The sequence below is a fragment of the Chionomys nivalis genome, chromosome 8 (assembly GCF_950005125.1).
Source record: "Chionomys nivalis chromosome 8, mChiNiv1.1, whole genome shotgun sequence".
Lineage (NCBI taxonomy): Eukaryota > Metazoa > Chordata > Mammalia > Rodentia > Cricetidae > Chionomys > Chionomys nivalis.
This window is the reverse complement of record NC_080093.1, coordinates 84,482,718-84,504,786: the sequence shown is the minus strand read 5'-3', so window position 1 is coordinate 84,504,786 and position 22,069 is coordinate 84,482,718. Positions and strand designations below refer to the sequence as shown.

Below are 22,069 nucleotides of genomic sequence, written 5' to 3'. Positions count from 1 at the left end.
TATATGTGTGTGTGAAAGGGCGTGTGTGTGTGTGTAAGTCTAGAGGGGTGAGAGTATGTGTATATGCTGCGGGAGCTCCTATATGTAAGTTTGTGTATAGGGAGGGAGTATTGTATATTCAAGGATATGTGGGTGTGTGCATGTTCATGCCCCTTGCTGCCGCTTCTCGGTCCCCAGCAAAGCCCGGCTGGACTTCAAGCCATCTATCTCATCCAGACTGTTGGATGGGAGTTTCCATTCGCATATGGTCGTGTAATTTTCACAGTGAGGGTGCAATCTCTCTCCCCATGGCTAGCTCACTCTGCTCCTAACCCCATTAAATACTCAAATGCAATTTTATTTTCCAACTTCATGCCCACTTAGCAAAAGGTCATCATTGTGTTTGCTTATCTCTGAGTTGGTTTTCTGTTTTGTTTTGTTTCCAAATAAATATGCAGCGAGAGGGTGTGCACACAGGGATGCACGCAGCCATCCATGGTTCTGCAGCAGACAACAGGAGGCGGCTCTGCCGTCAGTCAGTAAGGGAAAGCTTTTGGGTTGGTTGACTGCGCCAGATCAGGTCAGGCCTGTTCACAGGACAAAAGGGCTTTGAGCTGAGCTTTCAGGTCAGATGGTAACTGGAGGGGAGCATTCGACAGTTGTGCTCCTAAGCAACGGATCACTCCTGCCCTAATGAGAAAGTCTTTCTTCCACACCTCCTGGCACTCAACTCCGCAAAGCATCATGAAGATATAATAGGAAAGGGTGCATCGGCGCTGCCTTCAAGGAGCCCAGACGACACAGAGGGGGCAGAGGACTGTCCTTGACAGGGTCGAGCTGTGTGGTTCAGACCCTTAAGTGTGGCTGATAGACAGGTACTCAGAGTCCTTGTCATCGAGCTCTTAGCCTTCATTGCCTTTGTGGCTAGCCCAGAGCATCCTGGATCAGCTGTCCTCCTAAGGAACATTTGTTACCTGTACCAGCCCATCACACACAAGTTCATCCTGTGTTTTGAAACGCTCCCATGTAAAAGGGAGGGATGGATGAAGGGTGATGGAGCACAGATGATTTGGAAGTCAGTTAAACTGCTTTGAGATGTGCAGCCCAAAGCCATAGAAGGCACAACCCCAAGAGCAGACCCCAATAGTAACTGGCCCCTCAGGGGTGACCGGCAGCTCAGCGCCGTCAGCTCAGTTGCAAAAGGTGCAGGTGCCGCAGGGTGCTAGTGGTGGACCAGGCTTTATCGGGTGCTAGGGATGGGGAAACAAGGGAAGATTCCTAGCCCCTCTTCTCAGCTTTGCTCTGAACCAAAGACACTCTAAAAACAGAAAGAAACAAACAAAACAAAAGCCTGACCTCTGCAGTGAACCAAAGACACTCTAAAAACAGAAAGAAACAAACAAAACAAAAGCCTAACCTCTTTGGTGACTAGCTAGCACAGGCACTGGGAAGCCCTGAACTGTCTTACATATACATTAAGTTCACAAATGGCTCTTCCGTGGCTAATCGAGAGATTTCTAGGTAAACTGGCCTTCGACATCTTCAGTGAGCACCGTGCCTTCTAGTTGTTTGTATGTTTATTGAATGTCATCTTTCTGACCAGGTGAGATTAACAGTTCTCTGATAGAAATAACAAAACTTACCTGTTATTTCACCACAGACAAAAGAGAAAGAAAGATGTGAGCCGCAGTCCGTGGGAGACTGCTATTTTGAAACAGTGGTCCCCGCAAGCTCACATCTCAGACCTTATTTTGAGCTCAATTATCAGACATCAGAGGTAGTTGTTGGTTTAATTTCTGTGGCAGGGACTTTTGTTGAGGGAAGGGCGTGGGAAAAGGGTTATGGGTGTAGTGTGTGTGTGTGTGTGTGTGTGTGTGTGTATTAGGGTTTGCAGGGTGATTAGCTTTATCAAGAGAACAAGCTCAGAAACAGGACTCAGAACTGTCAAGAAATACCTGGTGTGATAGTGCATAACTGTACCAGCACCTGGGAGGCCGAGGCAGGAGAATGGCTACAAGTTTGGGGCTAGTCTAGACTATGTAATAAATTCCAGGTTAGCCTAGGCTACACAGTGAGGCTCAATCCTCCAGCCTCAGCCTCCAGTGTGCTGACTGGGATTAGATAGGCGTGCTACCACACCCTGCCTCATAGGTCCCTTCTTAGCATTAGTTTGGACTTTGGGACAGTGACTTTGCTCTGCCAGCCTTTTATGGTGCCCAGACTGCCCTGCAAGGATCTGTGCTGGCTGCAGAGAGACCTGGTAGAGCGAGTCTTTCTGCTGGTGTTCATCAGAAGGCCCTAGCGAACCCTTGTGCTCCTTCATTGACCCCACCTCAACTCTCCAGTCACGCTCTGGGGGAGTTGCCCAGGAACCAGCAGCAGCTACCTCCCCCTAGAATGACCTCTCCCCAATGTTCCCTCTTCTTGGAAAGTATCTCTGATCACATACCTGGAAGTTCACACAGTACTGAAGGCCAGCCTGGGTTTTTTGAGTTTCTCCCTGTCTTCAGAAAAAACAGAGGAAGAGGAGGAGAAGGGGGAAAGAAATGGCTGCACGAGGCTCAAAGTGGTTGCTTTTCCCAGATTGAGCCATGTATCTAAGTAAGGTGTGTGCTGCTCACTCACAGTCCCCATGCCAGGACCAAGTGGAGCTGCTGGAGGGACCTGGGAAGGGCACCCTTCAGCTCAGCGCAGCTGTACCAGTGAGTCACCCCGTAGATTAGTGCTGCTCTCGACCTTGGTGCAGTGGGCAACAGTCAATGCAGAGACATGTAACTGAATAGCTGAGTGTTAAGTGCTCGGCCCTAGATGAGACACCCACACCCATCCCCTCAAGACTCAGGGACTGTCACCAAGGAGCAGGTTCAGAGAACCCAAGGGGCAGAGGATGGCGTTGAGTGCTGCGAAGTGCTGACTTCTAATGTGATGTGGCCACTGCACTCGGGACCTCTCGTGGCAGCTGTGTTGCCTACACGAAACCAAGCCAGTCAGCGAGCTTGAGTGGGACACAGGGGCTCATAAGCCTGCATCCTTGATCACTGTGACAGCGAAGAAAGGGGGAGTCATTTTTTTCTTTTTAGGCCTGTGGCCTCTGGTAGGTTTCCCATGTTCCCACGGATGGCCCCGCACCCATGTGTGTGCAGGCAATAGTAATGGGCTCAGTGGGATGTACATATAGACATGAAGATGGGGGTGGGAGGCATTGAGAGGGTCCAGGAGGGGTGAGAGAGGCTAGATAGGATCAAGATATGTTGCATATATGTGTGATATTATCAAGAATAAGTTAAAAAAAATTCAGAAAATTAAAGGGGCTTCATGGTTATTGGGTAAAGAGCAGAACAAAGCAAAAGTCCCCTTTGCCTCTGTCTGAATTCTCCAAGCTGCCCTGCACAGCTCCATCCAGTCCCACAGCTCTGCTGTGCACAGTGGTCTCCCTGCGGGGCCCCAGCTGGAGGCAGGCAGACACACTCAGCCGTCATTTCCATTGGGTTTGCTGTGCCTCGCTCCCTGAGGCTCACAGCTGGCTTCCAACAGAAATCTTCTATAAAGGAAGGTAGGTTTCTCCGTCCAGGAATTGGCCTACTTGTTTGGACTAAACGCCAATTGCACTTGGTTATGATGGTGCAGCCAGGTATCCTCTGAATTTTCCCTTCCCAAACCTTCTCATCCCTTGACCTCTGGTGAAACGCCAATAAACTTCTCCACGTCAGGAATACCAACCAGTGTTTCTGTGTTGCTAAAGCCTGTTTTGTTCTCTTGTCTTCTCCGTTTCAGAAACGAGAAGGGATCCTCCAGTCTCGACAAATCCAAGAGGAAATAACTGGTAACACAGAGTATGTCAACACCATTGTTGCCAGCGAGTCTGTAATGGAACACAGATGTTTCTCTGAAATTCGCCCATTCGCTGATATTTAGTTTTCATTTACTGGGATTGCAGGAGGGATTAAGCGGTAGCCGATGATTATAGCTTAGCCTTTCCCGCGCATTCAAAACATGCCTCTTGCTGCTTAAGGTACAGCCTTGGGCGGGGAGAGGGGGAGAGAGGAATTAGCCGTGATTGAAAATTCTAATTTTGTGGCACTCCAGGAAGAAAAAAAAATGTATACCCCTTAAAAAGCTAACCAGCATGAAATCGTCATGTGGTAAACACGGGGCCGACCTGAATTGTTAATCTTCAAAAGGATGCCGTTTTCTTCCTTCTTAAGTCTGATTTACTTGGTCACGTGCCATGACCCAGAAAACCCTCTCTACCTTACAGATGTCTTTGGGGTTTTGGGTTGTTTTTGTTATCCTGTTTATTTTTAGAAATTTGAAGATGAGGAAATATAAAAGGTTTCCTCATGAGAGTGGGGAGAGATGGTACAGTTGGCAAAGTGCTTGGCACACAAACATGTGTGAGGACCTGCGTTCAGATCCCCAGCACCCATGTGAAAAGCCAGGCATAGCCATGTCCACCTGGCTCCGGGACCCACTGACCAGCCAGCCCAACCACATCAGCAAGCCCCAGGTTCGGTGAGAGACCCTGTCTCAAGACTAAAGTGGGATACACCGGATGTCGGCCTCTGGTCTCCGTTTCTGTGTTCTCCAACTACGATTGACAGGTGTCAAGTCTCTGCCTATAGTGACCATATTGCAAGTGATTTCAAAAAGGCCTGGGAGTGGGAAGAGGTAGAGAGAGTAGCCCTTCCCAGGATGCCTGCTGTATGTCCTCGGGAGACCCCATCATGAAATCTTCCCGTCACTCCCAGGTCACCTTTCAAAAAGGCCTGGGAGTGGGAAGAGGTAGAGAGAGTAGCCCTTCCCAGGATGCCTGCTGTATGTCCTCGGGAGTCCCCATCATGAAATCTTCCCGTCACTCCCAGGTCCATCCTGGTCTGGTCACCAATAGTCACACAGCTTGCAGGGTACCAAATGTCTTCGGCATGGCTTTGAGAACTAAGAGGCAAAACCATCTCAGGTCCAGCTTCACTGGCCTATCTGGATCTCCCATCCCATGAGGGCAGCCCTGTTCCCGCTGTTTCGTCTTCTGGAAAAGAGAACAGACCAAAGAGGGGAGCGGGGGAGTGGCCTGGGAGAAGCTGCTGGCCCTATGGGGCTGGGGAGGGAAGGTTTAAGATTCTAATGCATCCTTTTCAGTTGTGTGTTATGCTTTTTCTATCGTCCCCCTTTCTCTGCCACAAAAAACGTAAGCACGGGTGAAGCCCTTCTAACAACAGCCCAGTATAGCTGGTGCAGCAGAGACTGCCCTCCACCCCAGGGCAATGAAGGATACCGCAGGATAGTCCATCTAGCTGGCCTCTCCAGCCTCACCATTCTGTGTAGGCAAACCACACACAGATGGTCATCGAGTGGGTATCAGCTGTGCAAGTGAATGGAGCAGAGCCTAAAGTTTTTAAGGATCAGAAATGTACTAAGAAAGGAAAGGGGGCCAGCAAGATGGCTCAGCAGATCAAGGGGTTTGCTCCCAATCCTGAGTTCAATTCCCCAGCACCCACGTGGTAGAAGGAAAGAACCAATTCCTGAAAGTTGTCCTCTGACTCTCTCTCTCTCACACACACACATGAATTTTTTTTTTTTTTTTATGTCCAGGACATTTGCTGTGCACTAGTCTTCCTAGATGCCAAATGCTCAGAGCACCCACTATTTTCATTTTAGAAATTAAAAGATTCAGAGACCAGAGAGGTTCAAGAACTTTCCTGGAGTCACACAGCATCTAAAAAGGGAGGAAGGAAGGGCCTCGGTAGAACTTATTATACGACCGTGTGGCCTGTCACCTGTCTCTGATCTTAGCTCTTAGAACATGACTGCTTCTCTGCCTGTGAGTGAGGTTCTAGTCCCTGCCCTCTCTGAGGGTGACAGGTATCACTTGGAGACATCACAGGATGGCCAGGAGCAAGCCAAAGCCAACCTCCAGGTAGTCAGCCACGAGCCTTGCTGGCCGCTCGGCTCGCCTGGCTAGGTGTTCTCAGGATCTGCTCCAGCGTTCTCTCTGAACTGCAGAGAAGAGTGGGCACTCACGCACCTCTGAAGTAGATCTTGCGCTGACAGCCGTCACCTGCCTGAAAGCGACAGAGGAGTCTCCATAATTGTGGATGTCGTGAGACCAAATGCCAGAGAAGCTTTTTGAGCTTCTTGACCAAGGCCAGACTGGCAGCAACTAGGGAGGGTACAGCCCTCACAGGAGAGGGAGCCATCTAAGGCCAGCCACGTCTTCTCTCTTTGTGTTGTTTGTTTGTTTTTTTGTTTTGTTTTGTTTTTTGTTATTTTTTGAGACAGGGTCTCATGTAGCCCAGGCTAGCCCCAAACTCAAACCTACTATGTAACTCAATTCTTCTTCTCTTCCAGGGCCCTTTCTGGAAGACATGGTGAGTGTTGTGTGCTTATCTGGCTCTGGTGGCCTCACCGGAGCTAGCTGGTTCTGTCATCTGATGTGGCTGCCCCAGCTTGGGGACATACTGGTCAGGTGGGGAGGAACAGCTTAGTGGTATGAAGAATACTTACTCATAAGAATCAGCCAGAGATTCCGTAGATAGCCAAGCACATGGCTTCCAGCAGCCCTGATTGGCACGGCATGGTGTGTGTTTCCCTGTTTCAGAGCGGGATGCCTTTGACACCCTGTTTGACCACGCACCAGACAAGCTCAACGTGGTAAAGAAGGTAGGCCTATGGCATCTGGGGGCAGCAGGGGCTAGAACTCCTGCATGAAGAAACCCCAGCTTGCATTTGGGGTGTCCTGGACATCTTTCCCCTCTCTTGGTCACTGGTTAGTCACCTAGGGCACTTCTGCTCCCAGCAGGATGCTTACCCTGTCTTTCCACCCACACCGACTCCAGCTTTCTCCACTCCTCACACAGAATTCTTCATCTTCTTGGGTACCAAAGTAGGAATTGAGAAGAGTGACCCAATGGGTCATTTTGTCTCTAGCCCTCCTTAATTCCTCTTCTGCCCACCCTGACTCCAGATCAGATACCCCACCTGTCATCCTGTCTCTCAGGGATCCCTGTTCCTTTCAGCCATGTGGGCTACCTAACTAAGAGCCTCTTCCCCTGGCCCCAGGGCCCCATCACACGTGAAGGTCTCCATCTCACTTCTCTTGTAGACCCTCATCACCTTCGTGAACAAGCATCTGAATAAACTAAACTTGGAGGTCACAGAACTGGAGACGCAGGTGAGTGGCAGTTCCAGGGATCCAGAGCTTCCCAGGGGGAGGATAGAATGTAAGTTATGAGCTGCTTAGAGAGGTGGACCAGATGGAATGTTTTCCCCCAACTTTTATAGAAAAGTTGCAGGAAAGAGTTCTGTCTATTCTGTAGACACAGCACATGACCAAGCTCACTCCCTCCCTGCCTCTGAATAGCCCCCTCATGTCTCTTCAGAGAAAGTGCACTGTCCCAGTCACCACTGATTGATTGGATGCAGGCAGTTGTAGTGTCGGTACCTTATATTCATCTGTTTAGAGTGGGATTATGAAGTGATGTTGGCTGGATTGGAGCAACTAAGATGGGCCTGTCACACAGTTAAAGGACAGCCACCCTGCTTTCCTCTCCCCTGTGTCCCATCCTGACAGCCTCTTTTTAGCACAGCCTTTAAACTCATCCTTTCTTAGAAGGACATCAGTGGGATTTTGTCACTGTTTTATTCTTTGATAATTTCATTTGTGCGTATTTAGGCCATATCCACGCCCACCCCCCGTTCCCAGCTCCTCCCAGACACCCCCACCCCCTCCTAACTTTATGTCCTCCTTTTTATTAATAACCTACTGAGTCCAGCTAGAGCTGCCCATACGCACCTGGGTGCAGGGCTAGCCGCTGGACCAGGGGTGACCTACCCAAGAGCCACACCTCTGAAGAACACTGGCTCCTCTCCTACTAGCAGTCATCAACTGCCAATAGCTCCTTGGCTAGTGCTGAGGCACCCCGAGCCCCTCCTCCATCCAGGCTGCTCGTTGTCCACCCAGAACTCCCAAAGAGACACTTTCTGGCATCTGTCTTGTTAGCCCCACTGTGGTGATAAAAGAGGCCACCAAGATAGTATCTGCTGGATAGAACCTGCTATGACATTTTCTACCTTAGTACTTAATAACTAATCTGTAATTTGTGTACCCCACCTCCCCCCCGCCACTCATTTTGAGTGAAGAGCTGCTGACTGGCATTCAGTGAGCGTGAGCACCTCCTGTTATCTATAGAGTCCACTCCGGCCTTCACCAAACTCTCTTCTTGTGTGTCTGAACTCTGAGACAATCTGGAACGTTCTAGAAAAGCAGCTAGAATGCTCTCTGGAGCTTCTCCTTGACTCAGGGCCAGGCCTGCTGTGCCAAAGGATGCTGCTTGGCGCTCTGGCTTCTGTCCACAGGTCCCACCCAGTAGAACCAGCCCAAAAGACAGGGCTGTCTTTCCCTCTGAGCAGATCATCCTAACCCTCCTGACTCGCAGATTGGTTGCATTCCGCCTTCACCTGCCAGACCCAAACTTCGTGGCTTTCCTTGCTTTAGAGAGCTCTGCTCTCCAGGAGCTATGCAGGTTTCACAGGATACCATTCACAGGCCTCCCCTGCCTGAGGTGACCCAGGAGAGATTGGAGGATCTAATCCACTTCCTTCTGGGCCCTGTGTGTCCCCTGCATCATTCTAGAAAGCCTAATGAAGATGCTCCAGACCCAGACAGTAGAAGCCGAGTCCATTTCATCCTCCAATAGGGCGATTGCGGGAAGTGTAGCTTGCAAACACCTACCATCTGTGGTCTACAGATGTGTGGTGGCTCAGCATCCTCTGCAGGTGCTAGGATAGCAGATAAGCATCTGACTGCGACATATCTTCTCACCTTAACCCTGAGTCTTTCAAATATGCACTTACCCCCAGACCATGACTGCCCTGATCACCCAGGATACGTAGCTCGCCTCCATAGAACAAAGCACTCTGTACTTAGCCCTAGAGTTTGGTTCTTTGGCTTAGTTTCCCAAACCTAGTAGCTCTACTTCCCTGGAAGGAACCAGGTCTCCAGCTCCTTTCCATGGTCCTTAATACAGTTCTCTTTGGCCAGCATGAATCCCAATTACTTTGTCATTTTTTAGACAGCAGAAGCAATAATACTTAGTAAGTGTTACCTACGTACCAAGTGGGTCCCAAATGTTTTATACACATTATATAGTCCTCATGCTGGCTCTGGGGAACAGATACCACACTGCTGCACCCCCACTTTACAGGTGAGGAAAATGAGGTGCAAAGACAGTTCAGATCCCACAGCTAGCAATCAGGGCTAGAGTCAGAACCTGTGTTTTTAACAGCTGCACTGGCCTGCCTCTTAAATCCCAAGGAAGGGACAAGCAAGCAAGAAACCAGGCCCAGTTGATGCCACCATGTTTTCTGTTCTAAAAGCAAAAGTACTGAGGACCTTCATGTCACGGTTCTTGTCCATCATCTGTCAATCCTCCTGATACCTCCTCTATACAATGATGTCCCTTCCAACAGGCAGGCGGTCTTCCTCTGTACCCCACTTTTCTCACCTATAAAGTGGAGGTCCAGCAGTTGGATGTCTATTCCACAGGATTAGCTGAGGAGTAAGCCAGGTAACACACAAGGCAGCTGACACATTGCCTCCCCAGTGGAGCTCCCTGCTCCAGCCACTGGCCTCGCCAGCCATCTGCCTACTGACATGGCCTTGGGTGGATTGATGCCAGGTGGTGAAGGAGGCTTATTCTGACACCTGGTTCTCCCTGCAGTTTGCCGATGGGGTCTACCTGGTGCTACTCATGGGGCTCCTGGAAGGCTACTTTGTACCCCTGCACAGCTTCTTCCTAACCCCAGACAGCTTTGAACAGAAGGTAAGGGGGAGGGGCCTTGGGGAAGCCCATAGCACACATCTTATCTATACTGGGTCTGTCTAGGAAGAGATGGAAGTTGCCTTTTGACCAGGCCTTTGCTGGTTAGATGGAGATGGAGCCTCTCTAGTAATACCTGGGCTTGGCATGAACCACCTGCAGCCCCCAGGCATGCTGAGCACTGTTCTTTGCCTTTTGTGTGTCTTTGCTTCCCTAGCCATGTGTTCTTGCAGACACACAGCTGCCCTTGTTATGTCAGAGGTAACATGGAAGGCAGCTCCAGGGCCAGTCAGCCCTGAGGCCCATATACATACAATGTGTATGTATGTATGTATGTATGTATGTATGTATGTATAAGTGTCCACGTACACATGTGTGTTTAGGTGCCGTGGAACCCAGAAAAGGGTGTTGTATCCCCTGGAGTTGGCATTTGTGAGCCACATGGGTGCTAAGAACAAAACTCAGGCCCTCTTAACTGTTGAGCCATCTTTCCAACCTCTGATTCTTTTCTATTTTGATAGAAGAAAGCGGAGCATTTGAGACAGAGGTTGTACGGTAGCCCAGACTGGCCTGGAACTTGCGTTATAGTGAAAACTGGTCTCAAACATACAGCAGTACAGTAGTGCATGCGTGCATGCTGCTAAAAATTTAGCTGAGAGTCACCTCCAGCCCTTTCGTAAGTTTGGTTTGGTTTGGGTCTGTCCTAATTCTGCAGCCCCTCAGGAGCAGCCATCATTCTACTTGACTAAACAAAAAGCATTTAGCCCAAGGCAGAGGTCCCCTTGAGCATGTCTTACCATCTGACCCTAGCAAATGTAAGCCCTGTTATCCTTGAGTTTGAAGGCCTCGTCAGTTGATGCAAGAATGGGGTGGGGCAGAAAGAGCCTTTTGGTAGTGGCTAATGTCAGCATGGCCACTCTCAGTATGACCAGTCCTCTTCTATAGCCTCAGGCCCACAGCTATGGTGCTCAGCTCCTAAGCTTCCCAGGGACTGATCCTAGGGTGCTGGGGTCCCAGGGTGCAGGATGTATGCAATGACATATCCACCATATCTGTCTTGCCAGGTCCTGAATGTCTCCTTTGCCTTTGAGCTCATGCAAGATGGAGGGCTGGAGAAGCCTAAACCCCGGCCAGAAGGTACTTACTTTCTTTGCCCTTCCCTGGGTCTGGGACAGTGGGGCGGGACCTTCATTTATGGGGTCTGGGTGACAAATATAGCAATCTCCCAGTATAAATGGACAGTTAGTTCTAAAGCCCTCCAAGGACACTCAAGCCCCTTATGTAAGGGGATTTGGTATGTACATAGAACCCAGACACTCTCCTGCGTGGATTCGGCCACATGTGCACAGTTAACTGCATCTATTACCATGTAAGTGTTACAGAAAGAGTTGTTATGTGACTTTGTCGAGGAAATAATGGCAAGGGAAAATTTTGACCTGTTCAGTACACATACAATGTGTGTGTGTGTGTGTGTGTGTGTGTGTGTGTGTGTACCCATAGACACACAAAGGCCAGAGAAAGGCGTCGAGGGTCTTCCTCTATCACTTTCTGCTTTATTCCTTTGAGGCAGGGTTTCTCCCTGAGCCAGGAACTTTTGGGTTTGTTTTGTTTTATTTTTCCCAGCTAGGCTGGCATCCAGCAAGCCACAGCAATCCTCCCACAACATGCAAGGTCACTCCCATATTGCTGGGGATACGAACCCCGATCCTCATGGTTATGCAGCATACACGCATAACCACTGGGCCATCTCTCCTGCCCTGAAAACTTCCGAGAAATATTTTCTTCACACCATCATCTGAATGCACACGTGTGGAGCCCATGCATACAGAGGGTTGGCTGTGTGAGATAAGGGCCGAGCAGAAGAGAGTGCTCGGGTACACGTGGACTGCTTATGCTTGGCTGTGTGTGCGCGTGTTGGAGAGTGGGAGGCGTGTCATTGTTGGTCATTATCATTGCGTCACTTGCTGCAGTGTTCCATGTGATCAGTGCTGTCAGGTTGACGCTGGCTGCAGATGTTGCCTGTCAAGTCGAGGAAGTCGGCAGCAGAGTCTTGTGCTTGCACCTTCCTGCTCTCTGTGGGGACGAGCACATTATGTTGCTTTGTTGCCTTCAAGCCAAGGTCTGCCTCACAGCCCCTGCACCCACAAGGCTGGCACTTGTCTAGCCAGCCTGGAACCCTGTGCGTCATTGTACACAGTAAAGGCAAGATCACCCCTGCCTTCAAGGCTCCTGCCTCCAACCAGAGGAAGGAAAGCATCACTGGCTGGCTGCACATGTAGCGTGAGAGTCCTGGCAGTGTTTGAGGCAGAACCCAACAGGAGGCTGTGTGGTTGAAGGAGGGGCCCTTCTCTGCCTGGGTACAGTAGGGAACAGTGCAATGGACCCAAGGACAGTCAGAACAGAATAGAAAGACTGGCAAGAACCATGACTGACATCAGGATGAAGGAAGGAGCTACAGGCCCAGCCAGAGACAGGGACTTAAGTTTGTGGCTCCCGCTGGCCTGGATACCATCAGCTCAAGTGGACAAAGCTCGGTGCTTTGCTTCCTTTCTTTCCCCCTTGTCTCATGTCCGTGGTTGCCTCTAGGGAAGGACCTCTGGGGTGAAGATGCCCTGGGAGCACTCTCCTGGCAGGACAAGGTTCTCTAGCCCGAAGCCCTTATGGATGAGCTCTAACATACTGCAGCAGCCCCAGCAGCTGACTCAGAGAGCACCAGCTTCATTTTCTTGTATTTTGGGTTGTGAGCCTAGCCTTTAATGGCTGAACCATCTCTCCAGCCCCAGCTTCATTTGCTGTGGTTGGCTCCTTGAACTGCTTCATGGAAACTTCCAACCTACGGACTGGAGAGACTTGTTCTGATATGTTGGTGTTTTGGACCTTTGTTTGCCTTTAGACAGGGAGAATTTCCCAGTGTCAGTCTATAGGACTGTTTTGGTGTATAGAGAAGTTTAGAATGTGATTATTGACCCACTTAATCTGAAACTTCCCGAGCAATGGCAGTGGAAAAACACATGTATCTTATTTGTTGTTGCCCTGGGCATCGTGCCCATGCAGAAAATTTCCAGTGCATAAAGGGGGGCTGGAGTGGTGCTCTGTGAAGCTGGACTCTGTGAGCAGCAGATCCCAGCATTCCCTCTGGCTTCCGTGCTTCCACCTGGGCGATGTGGCACTGTAGACATTGTAATTCTTTGAGGATGTCTCCAGAGCAGAACACCGTGGTGGGGGCATCTCTCTCATGGCAAAGATTCTGAGGCCAGGAGTCCTCAGAGCTCTGTAATCCCCAGTGTTACGTCTCAGACTTCTGCCACCTGGGCTTCAGAGCCTCTGGGTGACAAGTCAAACGGAGGGTGAGCATCGCATCCATAACCAATGGAGGGGCCAAAATACTGGGTGAGGAACCCCGTTACAGAAGAGGCTGGAGTAGGAGGGCTGCAGGCTAAAGGCCTGTCTGGGATTTAGAGAGTGATTCCAGGCCAGCCTGGGCTACATAGCTAGTTCAAGACCACTAGTTCAAGTGAGACCTTGTCTCAAACTAACATGTAAAATGAAGGCTGGGGATATAGCTCAGTGGTAGAACACTGGTATAGGACCTCGGTTTAAGACCCGGTATGGGTGAGAGAGGGAAGGAGGGAGGAGATGAGGAGAGGAAGGGAGGGGAGAGGAGGAAAATCAAGGAGGAGAAACAAGAAAAGGTAATATTGGTATAAGGTTTGTTATTGGGGTGTACACATCCTCAGAAGCACATTTTGCTGTTCCCACCATTCAGGTGGACTCATGAATATGCTCAAGATCCCAGTGTTCCAGGCCGGCTGGGACTCAGGAGAAGTGCAGTGCAGTCAGAATCAAACTGTGGACAGCCAGCAGATGGGTGGCATTTGCAGACCACGGGGGATGTAGGGGTCTGCCAGCTGGGACAGGCTGTGTGGTGAGCATCAGCTGATGGCAGAGCAATTCCCTGGTCACCTCAACATGGGTGGGCTTAGTCTGTGTCCAAAAATGTGAACGCTTCCCCAGCCCCTTCCCCATAGCCCCGGATTACAGTGTGCAGAGCTGACAGTGACAGCTTCCTCAAATTCTGGTCATCACAAAGGTATAGAGCCGTAGAAACCATAAGGGTAAATGGTTACAGCCATGTTGGAAACTGTCTTCGTCTGATGTTGTTGGGATCTCTAACACCCTGCATGGCAAGCAAAATATCACACGTCCCATCTTGCTTTTTAATCTATACACATTACCTGGGCAAAAGGAACGTGACAGACCTTCTAGATCATTCCAGGAGCCCCACATCATCACAGTCATCCTGACAAGCTGTGAGAATGTCAGTGTGGTCGGGCATGAGGAAAGCTTGCCTGGCCGTTGCCACCTAGAAGGTGGAAAGGGTCTATAAGCCAGAGTGCGTGGGCAGACTCCATGGCGGAGCAAAGCCAGCGTGAAGGATTCTGCACTGAGTCATAGGAGAAGCTAAGTCAGCACCTTGGTTACATCCCAGAGAGACCAACAGGGGACTTTTGACTCCCAGAACTGGGAGGTGACAAATCTGTGTCATAGGCCACCAGATCTGAGATTATTTGTCACAGCAGGAATAGGAAGGAAGCACACCCAGCGGCCCCACAGCTCCTCTTGCAGGTATGCACCGCCACAGGCCAGGAGAGAACTCTAAGATGACCCATGGTAGAGTCCTACACATTGTTGGTGGCGTTGTCCTTCACTGCTTCTGTGCAATGCAGCAGTCCCACTACTTGTAATGTCCCATGCTGGGACGACAAAGTTTCCCTAGAGCCCACATGGTAGAAGGACAGAACCTGCTCCCTAAAGTTGTCTTCTGATTTCCAGTCCTACACACATAAATAGATGAATGTAATAATAATAATAATAATAATAATAATAATAATAATAATAATAATAATAATATTGTACTGTAATGTCTTCAATATGGGTAGTTCTTGAATAGGTGCTATCCCTGGTCCCTGGGAAAAGAGGAGCTGAGGAAGCCTTCCCTAGGCCCAGGGCTGTTTTCTCTCTCCTGTTGACTCTGACGTGGTTCTCCTTAGCTGCACCCATTAGACAACCAGTGCTGATGGGTTTTGACTCAGAGGCCCACAGTTCTGACTTTTGTTCCCAGTGAGTGGTCCTGGACAGCCCACGCAGACACACTGCATGTGAGCCGCTCTTCTCACAGGTCATTGAACCAGGGCTCTGGCGGACTCTGTTTACATAGCACCGGGTCTCTGTAGATTCGCAGGCACCCACAGCCTTCCATCTGCTGAGATAGCTCAGTCTCTGGGTATCCTGCTAATCTGCCTGGATCTGCCTGAATGGCCAGTCATCGGCTCTTTTGGTGAGAGCATATGCTAAGCAGTCACCCCTTCATCCCTACATATACCTGATAGTGGTGACAGGGATCAGCTCAGAGAGATTAAGGAAAGCAGGCCTTCTCTAGGAATGGCAACCCCTGCTGCTGTACAGCATGCGAGATGCAGCTGTCTGCAGTAATAGCGCTGTTAGTGGGCAGAGTGGGAAAACTGGAAGGAAACCGTGTGTGCTTTAGTGTGTGCTAGGCATTCTTCATGAAGTTGTTGCCTGGTTTTACCAGTAAGAAAATGGTCAGAGAAGTTGGCCACAGGGATCTCATGGGGCAGTGGAAATGAGCATCAACCCCTTGTGGACATTAGGTTGAAGTAAATCCTCCTATGCTGAGCATTGGTTTTCCCTGTCAACCTCAGAGCTCACCTGACTTTAACAGGCACAAGCAGTTTAGAGTGGTTAAGAGCACTTCCAGCCCTTCCAGGGGACCCGGGTTTTGTTCCCAGCACCTGCATCAGGCAGCACAAACGTGTATAACTCAGCTCCAGGGCATCTGATGTCTTCTTCTGGCTTCCATAGTCCCTGCACACATGTAGTATATGTTCAAGCATTTAGGTACACATACAAACACTACAGAGAGGAGTGGGGTGAGAAAAGATGACTTCCCAGAATCTGCGTATACCTGCCTTACCAGAGCTATTCCAATGTGCACCCACAGCTTCCTGCTTCTGCCAGTTCACCATACTGTGAGTCCTTCCTCCACCTGTTCATAGCCCTGCATGAGTGGAGAGAATCAGCCCAAAGTCCATAAAACTGCACCTGGGAGTAGGTGATTCTGATGGGACTTGGGGCAGCACAGACAAGATGGCATGACAAGGCTCTACCACCAGCCAGAGTTTCTAATGGAGACTAAAATGGGGGCAAAAAATGGAAACGTTGGGTTCCATGTCTCTGCAGATGTCCCAGGAGCCCATTCTCTATCAGCAGGGGATTTTGGTGTGCATCTGGGCACAGCTGGAGTAGAACAGGGTTGGGTTGCAACCAGGACACAAGAATCAGACATGAGGCACGCCTTTAATCCCAGCACTCGGGAGGCAGAGGCAGGCGGATCTCTGTGAGTTCGAGGCCAGCCTGGTCTACAAAGGGAGTTCCAGGACAGGCTCCAAAGCTACAGAGAAACCCTGTCTCGAAAAACCAAAAAAAAAAAAAAAAAAAAAAAAAAAAGAATCAGACATGAGGGAACTCTAAGGCAGTCTACAGCTTGGAACCCTCAGCTTGCAGCCATTGAGTGCTTGAGTCTGGGCTTCAGTATGCGTGACTGTCGGAGCTGAAGCCACAGCCATAAGAGCCTCAGGGCCAAGGGAACCCCCACCCAACCCACCAGGGGCTCGGACTTGATGGAATTTTGGTCCTTTGGACCAGCACATAGCCTTCTCTCCAATGGCTCTGTGTCATCTCTCTCATCTTGGAGCCCACGCGAGCTATTGACTTGGGTCACACTTGCCTCATGTGACCCACACACTTATACCTTTAAATACCATTATTTTTAAAATGACACAGGAACAGAGATGACTCTCCAACCTAGGTCAAGAGAGGAGGAGTGGAATTCTCCACATGCCCTGCGCCCTCCTTACCATAGCTCAGACCTCTCCCTGCCCAGCTTCCCTCTCTCTAAGGGCACCTGCTGTCCTGACTCCCTCATCAGCAGCCCCTGCCACCCTTGTATTGTTTGGAGGGGTTCGCCGTTCCTGATTTCACTGCCTTCGTGTGTATTCCTAGGTAGCAGGATTCCTTTTTAAAAGTCTCCCCTTGTTAGCTCTGGTGTTTCAGAGGATGGCCCGCTGAGTAAACACAGAGGGGAGGAAGGTGGAGGAGACTGCAGAGTAAGGGGGCACCCTGAGAAGTGGGCGACTGGGAAGTGGGTAGATTAGTGGGTGGAAGGAAGGAAGAAGTTAGCGCCCAGCCTCCCTCTGCCCTGCGCAGGCCTGTGCCCTATTTGGTGCCTCCCTTCTTGAAGGCTCCTCCATCTTCCTCTGGATAGCTCAGGTGTGGTTGTTGTCATTGCCTTCTCCTTCTCCACCATCTTCCTCCTTCTCCTCTGCCTCCCAAGTGCTAGGATTAAAGGAGTGTGACACCACACCCTACTCAAGTGTCCCCTTCTTCACAAAGAGCACTGTGGTGAAGGTGGAGGCAGGGGAGAAGAACCTTAGGGACAGATGAGACCAGACATGGCTAACACCAACACCCTTCTCACCTGGAGCTTCTGTGTCCATGGTGAAGTCACACTCTGGGGTAACAGCCTTATTCCTATGGGGCTGAAACCCTAGTCACTGGTCCCTTCTTGTTTGCTTGCTCTGAGTCCTTGCTATATACCTTCTCGTCTGTCCACATGTGCCTGCCCCTGATGGCCATGAGTCCCATCAGAGGACCACACTGGGCAGATGCATGATGGATGGTAGGGGGCCATCCTTGTCAGCTTTTCCAAAGTGGCCCACAGAGGCCACTGATGAGTTCTGTCTCTCCACAGACATTGTCAACTGTGACCTGAAGTCCACGCTACGAGTGCTCTACAACCTCTTCACCAAGTACCGGAACGTGGAGTGAGGAGTTGGGCTGCCTGCCACTGCCCGGCCCCTTTCACTACAGGCCGTCTGGACCAGCTTCCCAACTGCATTGCCCTGCTTGCTCCTGTCTCTTGCTCTATGCTCTCCCACAAGCCCAGTGACCACCCAGAGATAGTGGACATTAAAATCAGTAAGGAAATGGCCACTAACCCAGTGGGCTAACCACATCTGTAGGCCCTGGGGACTGACCTAGAGGTGACTTGGGAAATTGTCCCCCATTCAAATTCAGGCCCTGGATGTCCCTACACGTGCTGTGGGCATCAGCATGGCCTCGAGACTGCCCCCCAGAGCTCAGAAATAAAGGTCAGCGTTAGTCCCCACATTAAGGGAGGTTTCTGCTGTGCTCAAGTTCATTAGCCTCGTGTTGCCATTAAAGGAGACATCATTCTCCCCTTTTATAGATGGGGAAACTGAGGCGCCGAGGTTCACTACTCGTTAGCATGTATTTTTCCTCTTTGGGCAACTTACTGGTCAATAACTGGTCAACTGTATTCCATTCTGTGTATATCCTGAAGTGTGTATGTGCTTGCCTTACTGACATATATATACCTGCTTCCTCTCGCAGACAAGACACTATGGTTGCACCCTAGGGCAGGCCAGGTCATGGCTGGGTGATTCGCACTAAAATTGCCAAATTGAATTTAACACAATTAATACTGTGTGTGTGTGGCAGGAGCCACGTCCCTCAAATCCTTTGTACAAATGAAAATTACCCTTAATTCCTTCAGATTGGTAATAAGCCCACGCTCCGGTTGCAGGATGACATTTGGGAAGGGTTCTGTTTGGAATTAATAGAGTGCCCATTTCGCAGCCTTTTTGCTTGATTGCATGTAATGGATGTGCCCTATATTTTCCTGCAAAATAAGTACTCAATTCATTATCGTTAGGCAAATGTAGGGTATACTCACGCATGGCAGAGAGCTGGGCACAGACCTATTGGAGCATCCCCTGAGAAGTAGGGCTCATCAATGGGGACCCTTGAACTTTAAAAGAAAGAGACCTCCTTTTTGCCTTCTAATTGGTCATTTAGACCATTCTGGCTAAGTCTGCCCACATGCAATTACTGGCTAATTCCAGGCGAGGAAAATGTCAGTTATTTAAACCAAAGCTCAGCATCTAGTCTCCTCACTTGGGTGACTCAAGGGCTGGTTTGTATCTCCTCATGCAAGCCTTACTTGGAAAGTTCTGCTGTGCCAGTCTGCATCTAGGTCCAGTAGAGAAAACAAAGGGACTGGTGGATAGATTGGGGGGGGGGGTCAGACCTAAGGGACAAGAAGTGGGGTTGGAAAGCTGGATATTAGTGTGCTTCGTGTGGGGGATACGCTCAGAGACAGCTGCAGATACAGTCCCTGGCCCTTGTGCTATTCGATTGAGACGGCCTTGGGACAGTGACCTATGCTACTGCTGTCCTCAGAAAACTATTAGAAATAAGCCAGGGTGATGCCAGCTTGGGGTGCCTCCTCCAGCAGTGGGTGACCACCTTGTCACTCCTTAGTTACGTTTCTCACTGGAACAAAATAGCCTGACTAAAGCATTTAAGGGACGAAGGGTTTGTTTAGCTATTGGTCTAAAGGCGCACCGCCTATTGCGGAAGACAGACCATGACCGCAGGAGACACCGTGGTAGGAAGAGCATGCAGCCAGGCTTCCTCCCCTCACATTGTGTGAGAACAAGGCGAGAGCAGACAGGAAGTGGGGCTGAGCTATGAAACCCAAAGGCCCTGCTCCAGCGACCTCTGCCTCCTAAAGGTTTCACAGTTTTCAAAACAGTGCCACCAACTGAGAACGACGTGATCAAAATGAGCCTGTGGGGGACATTTTCCACATTTGAACTGAAACATCTAGTAAAGCCTTCTGGTTTGAGGGTTCGCCAAGATGGCTTTCCACAACATTCCAAGTGCTCTTGTTCCCTTTTGTACTGACCATCCAGGGCAGCTCAGAACCCAGGACGTGTAGACCCTCTGTGCTTCTCCCCGACTCTTGTTGTGGGAATTGTTACATCTGTGCTGTGAACATCTAAGATGTGAAGGAAATTTTACTGTCTTATGTTGATCTGTGTGTACGAACAGAATTCTTTTTTGCATAACTAATGAAATATCGTATTTTCATTAGGATTAATGTTGGTCTCCCACTCTTTTAAATTCCTGGTAGGAAATCGAGAATAGCAGCTGCTTAGCCACTGAGGCAGAATGAAGTAAGAGGCCTGCCTCCACTGAGCACACTTTGCTCGTGGGACTGCGCCTTGCTGCTGTCCCTGATGCTCAAGCCGTTAGTACACAGTACTCTCCTGAGAGCGCTCCTTTAGGGCCTTGTGTTATCTACAGTAGGAAACCACACCAGAACTCAGAAGGTTTCTTAATAGCATGCCAGTGTACCCAACAACTGGGCATTGGGACTAAAGTCTTTGTCTCAGTCCAGAGTCCCCAGGCTTGGGTCTGGTTTTACAACCCTGTCATTTCTGGAGATGGGTGTTTTCCTCTGGATTCTAGGATCACATACTTCAGACATTACCGAGGTTTTGAAGGAGAAAGAGGCATCATCACTATTAGTAACCAAACAGCCTTCCTCTCCTAAGAAAATGGAGAGAAGAAAGAACTGAGAGAAGACTCCTCCCTGCTTGCAGTTTGAGGGTACCAGGAAGGGAGGGTGGAGCAGTGTGCAGCAGGGGTGTGAGGTCGGATGCAGGTAGGAAACAGAAGAATGCTGGCGCTCGGTCTGCTGGTTTTCTGCTTAGTCTGGGATCCCCAACCTATGGAGTGGCACCACCACAGTTAGGGTGAGTCTTCCCACCTCAATTAATCATCATTATTAATAGTTGATACATAAGTAACACAGAATTCAAAAAGCAGGAATGATATCTGATTTAAAAAAAAAAAAAAAGCAAACGTAAGTATCCATCTCGCCTCTTCCCCATCAGCCTCCATCCTCCATGGAGATGACTCTTTTGATCCATTTCTTCTGCATGATTCTAGAAATACTCTGTGCAAATAAATCTGAATGTACATACAAAAATCTTTGCTGTGCTTTTTTTCCAATATAGATATCCTGTTATGTATACGTTCCTATGCGTTGTTTTTCATTGTGTTAAATCTTGGAGATCGTCCTCCATGAGACATTGAACAATGTTTAAATCTTCTAAACTGTATCTCATAAAAATGGGAATCTGAGTGCATCATTCATCCAAAAGCATAGCTCTAGTCTGCACGAGGTAGGACAGAACCCCAGCCCAAGGCGGAAGCAGCATCCTCAGCACAGGACCGGCAGCATCTCATCATAAGCTTCTCATCCTCCAGGAACTGAATTTTTCCAAGTCTTCCTTTGGAACATGATGGTAAATCGTGTGTAATTTTTTTTCTTGTGGCTAATGATCTGCAGTTGGGACCCAGAGTCTTATACATGTTAAAGATCCTCTACTGCAGAGTCTCACACACATGCACGCACACACACACACCACAATTGTATATAATTTGATTAAGGTTTCATTTTTGTACGCAATTAGGTCAACTAATTGGCAATTGACTAAGAAAGCCTTTTAAAGGTTACTGCATCCCCTGCAATATTGTGCAGTCCAGCTGCCTGCCAGGCTGTAAGAAAGATGCATCTCCTGTGTAAAGATGGACTAGACATACCCCCAAGTCTCAGAGAAAACTTCTTCATCGGCCGCTCACCAGTGCAGTCTTGAGTTGCTGGCAATTCCCAGCTGCTGCCATGGGGACTTTTTAATTATGAATCAGCATTGTCATTATCAGCTCATTTTGTTGTGGGTGGCTTGGTTAACCCTACAGAGGATATTGAAGCTTATTTACATCAACAGAATTCCAGGGCTGTAATTTTCCAATAACCAGACTCTCCAACATGTATACATTGTGGTTCCCGTATGACTCACCCTTCTCCAGTGTGAGAGCACTGTATACATCATTCCCTCCTGCCCCCCCCCTCAATTAGCACTCATTTATTTTTCCACTGGAAAAATGAGACTAGATGGAGTCCATAGGTCAGATGGTTTCATGTGGCCTACGGAGCAAGCTATTAGACTTGCTGCCTTTGATGGCAGCCTCACCTCAGGAATCTAAGCTGGATGCCCCATCCTGCTCTTGCAAGAGGAATATATTCTCACACCTCCTCAAATCCCAGCAGTGCATACAATCTCCCATCAGATTCCCTTGGATCTACTGGACAGCAACAAGACAGCCGTGCAAACACTGAGAACAGGAGAATCACCCTGGGGTACAGTGCCGCGTGATTGGTTGACACACTCACTAGCTATAGAAAAATTTAAGAAAAATATTTTTAAATTTGTTTTTATTTTTTTGTATGTGTGAGTGTTTTGTCTGCAGTGTGTATGTTC

The 22,069-nt window shown here is 49.3% G+C and overlaps 1 protein-coding gene across 1 annotated transcript in view; it reads left to right on the top strand.

Moving 5' to 3' along the window:
* Positions 1 to 20,727, top strand: part of Parva (parvin alpha) — a 158,492-nt gene extending 137,765 nt beyond the window's left edge. The window contains exons 7-13 of the mRNA XM_057778948.1: positions 3,754 to 3,812; positions 6,325 to 6,344; positions 6,575 to 6,636; positions 7,079 to 7,147; positions 9,696 to 9,797; positions 10,859 to 10,931; positions 17,626 to 20,727. Coding sequence (XP_057634931.1) covers positions 3,754 to 3,812; positions 6,325 to 6,344; positions 6,575 to 6,636; positions 7,079 to 7,147; positions 9,696 to 9,797; positions 10,859 to 10,931; positions 17,626 to 17,702 — 462 coding nt within the window. The 3' untranslated portion in view covers positions 17,703 to 20,727. The remainder of the gene's footprint in view (positions 1 to 3,753; positions 3,813 to 6,324; positions 6,345 to 6,574; positions 6,637 to 7,078; positions 7,148 to 9,695; positions 9,798 to 10,858; positions 10,932 to 17,625) is intronic.
* The last annotated feature ends 1,342 nt before the right edge of the window (positions 20,728 to 22,069 follow it).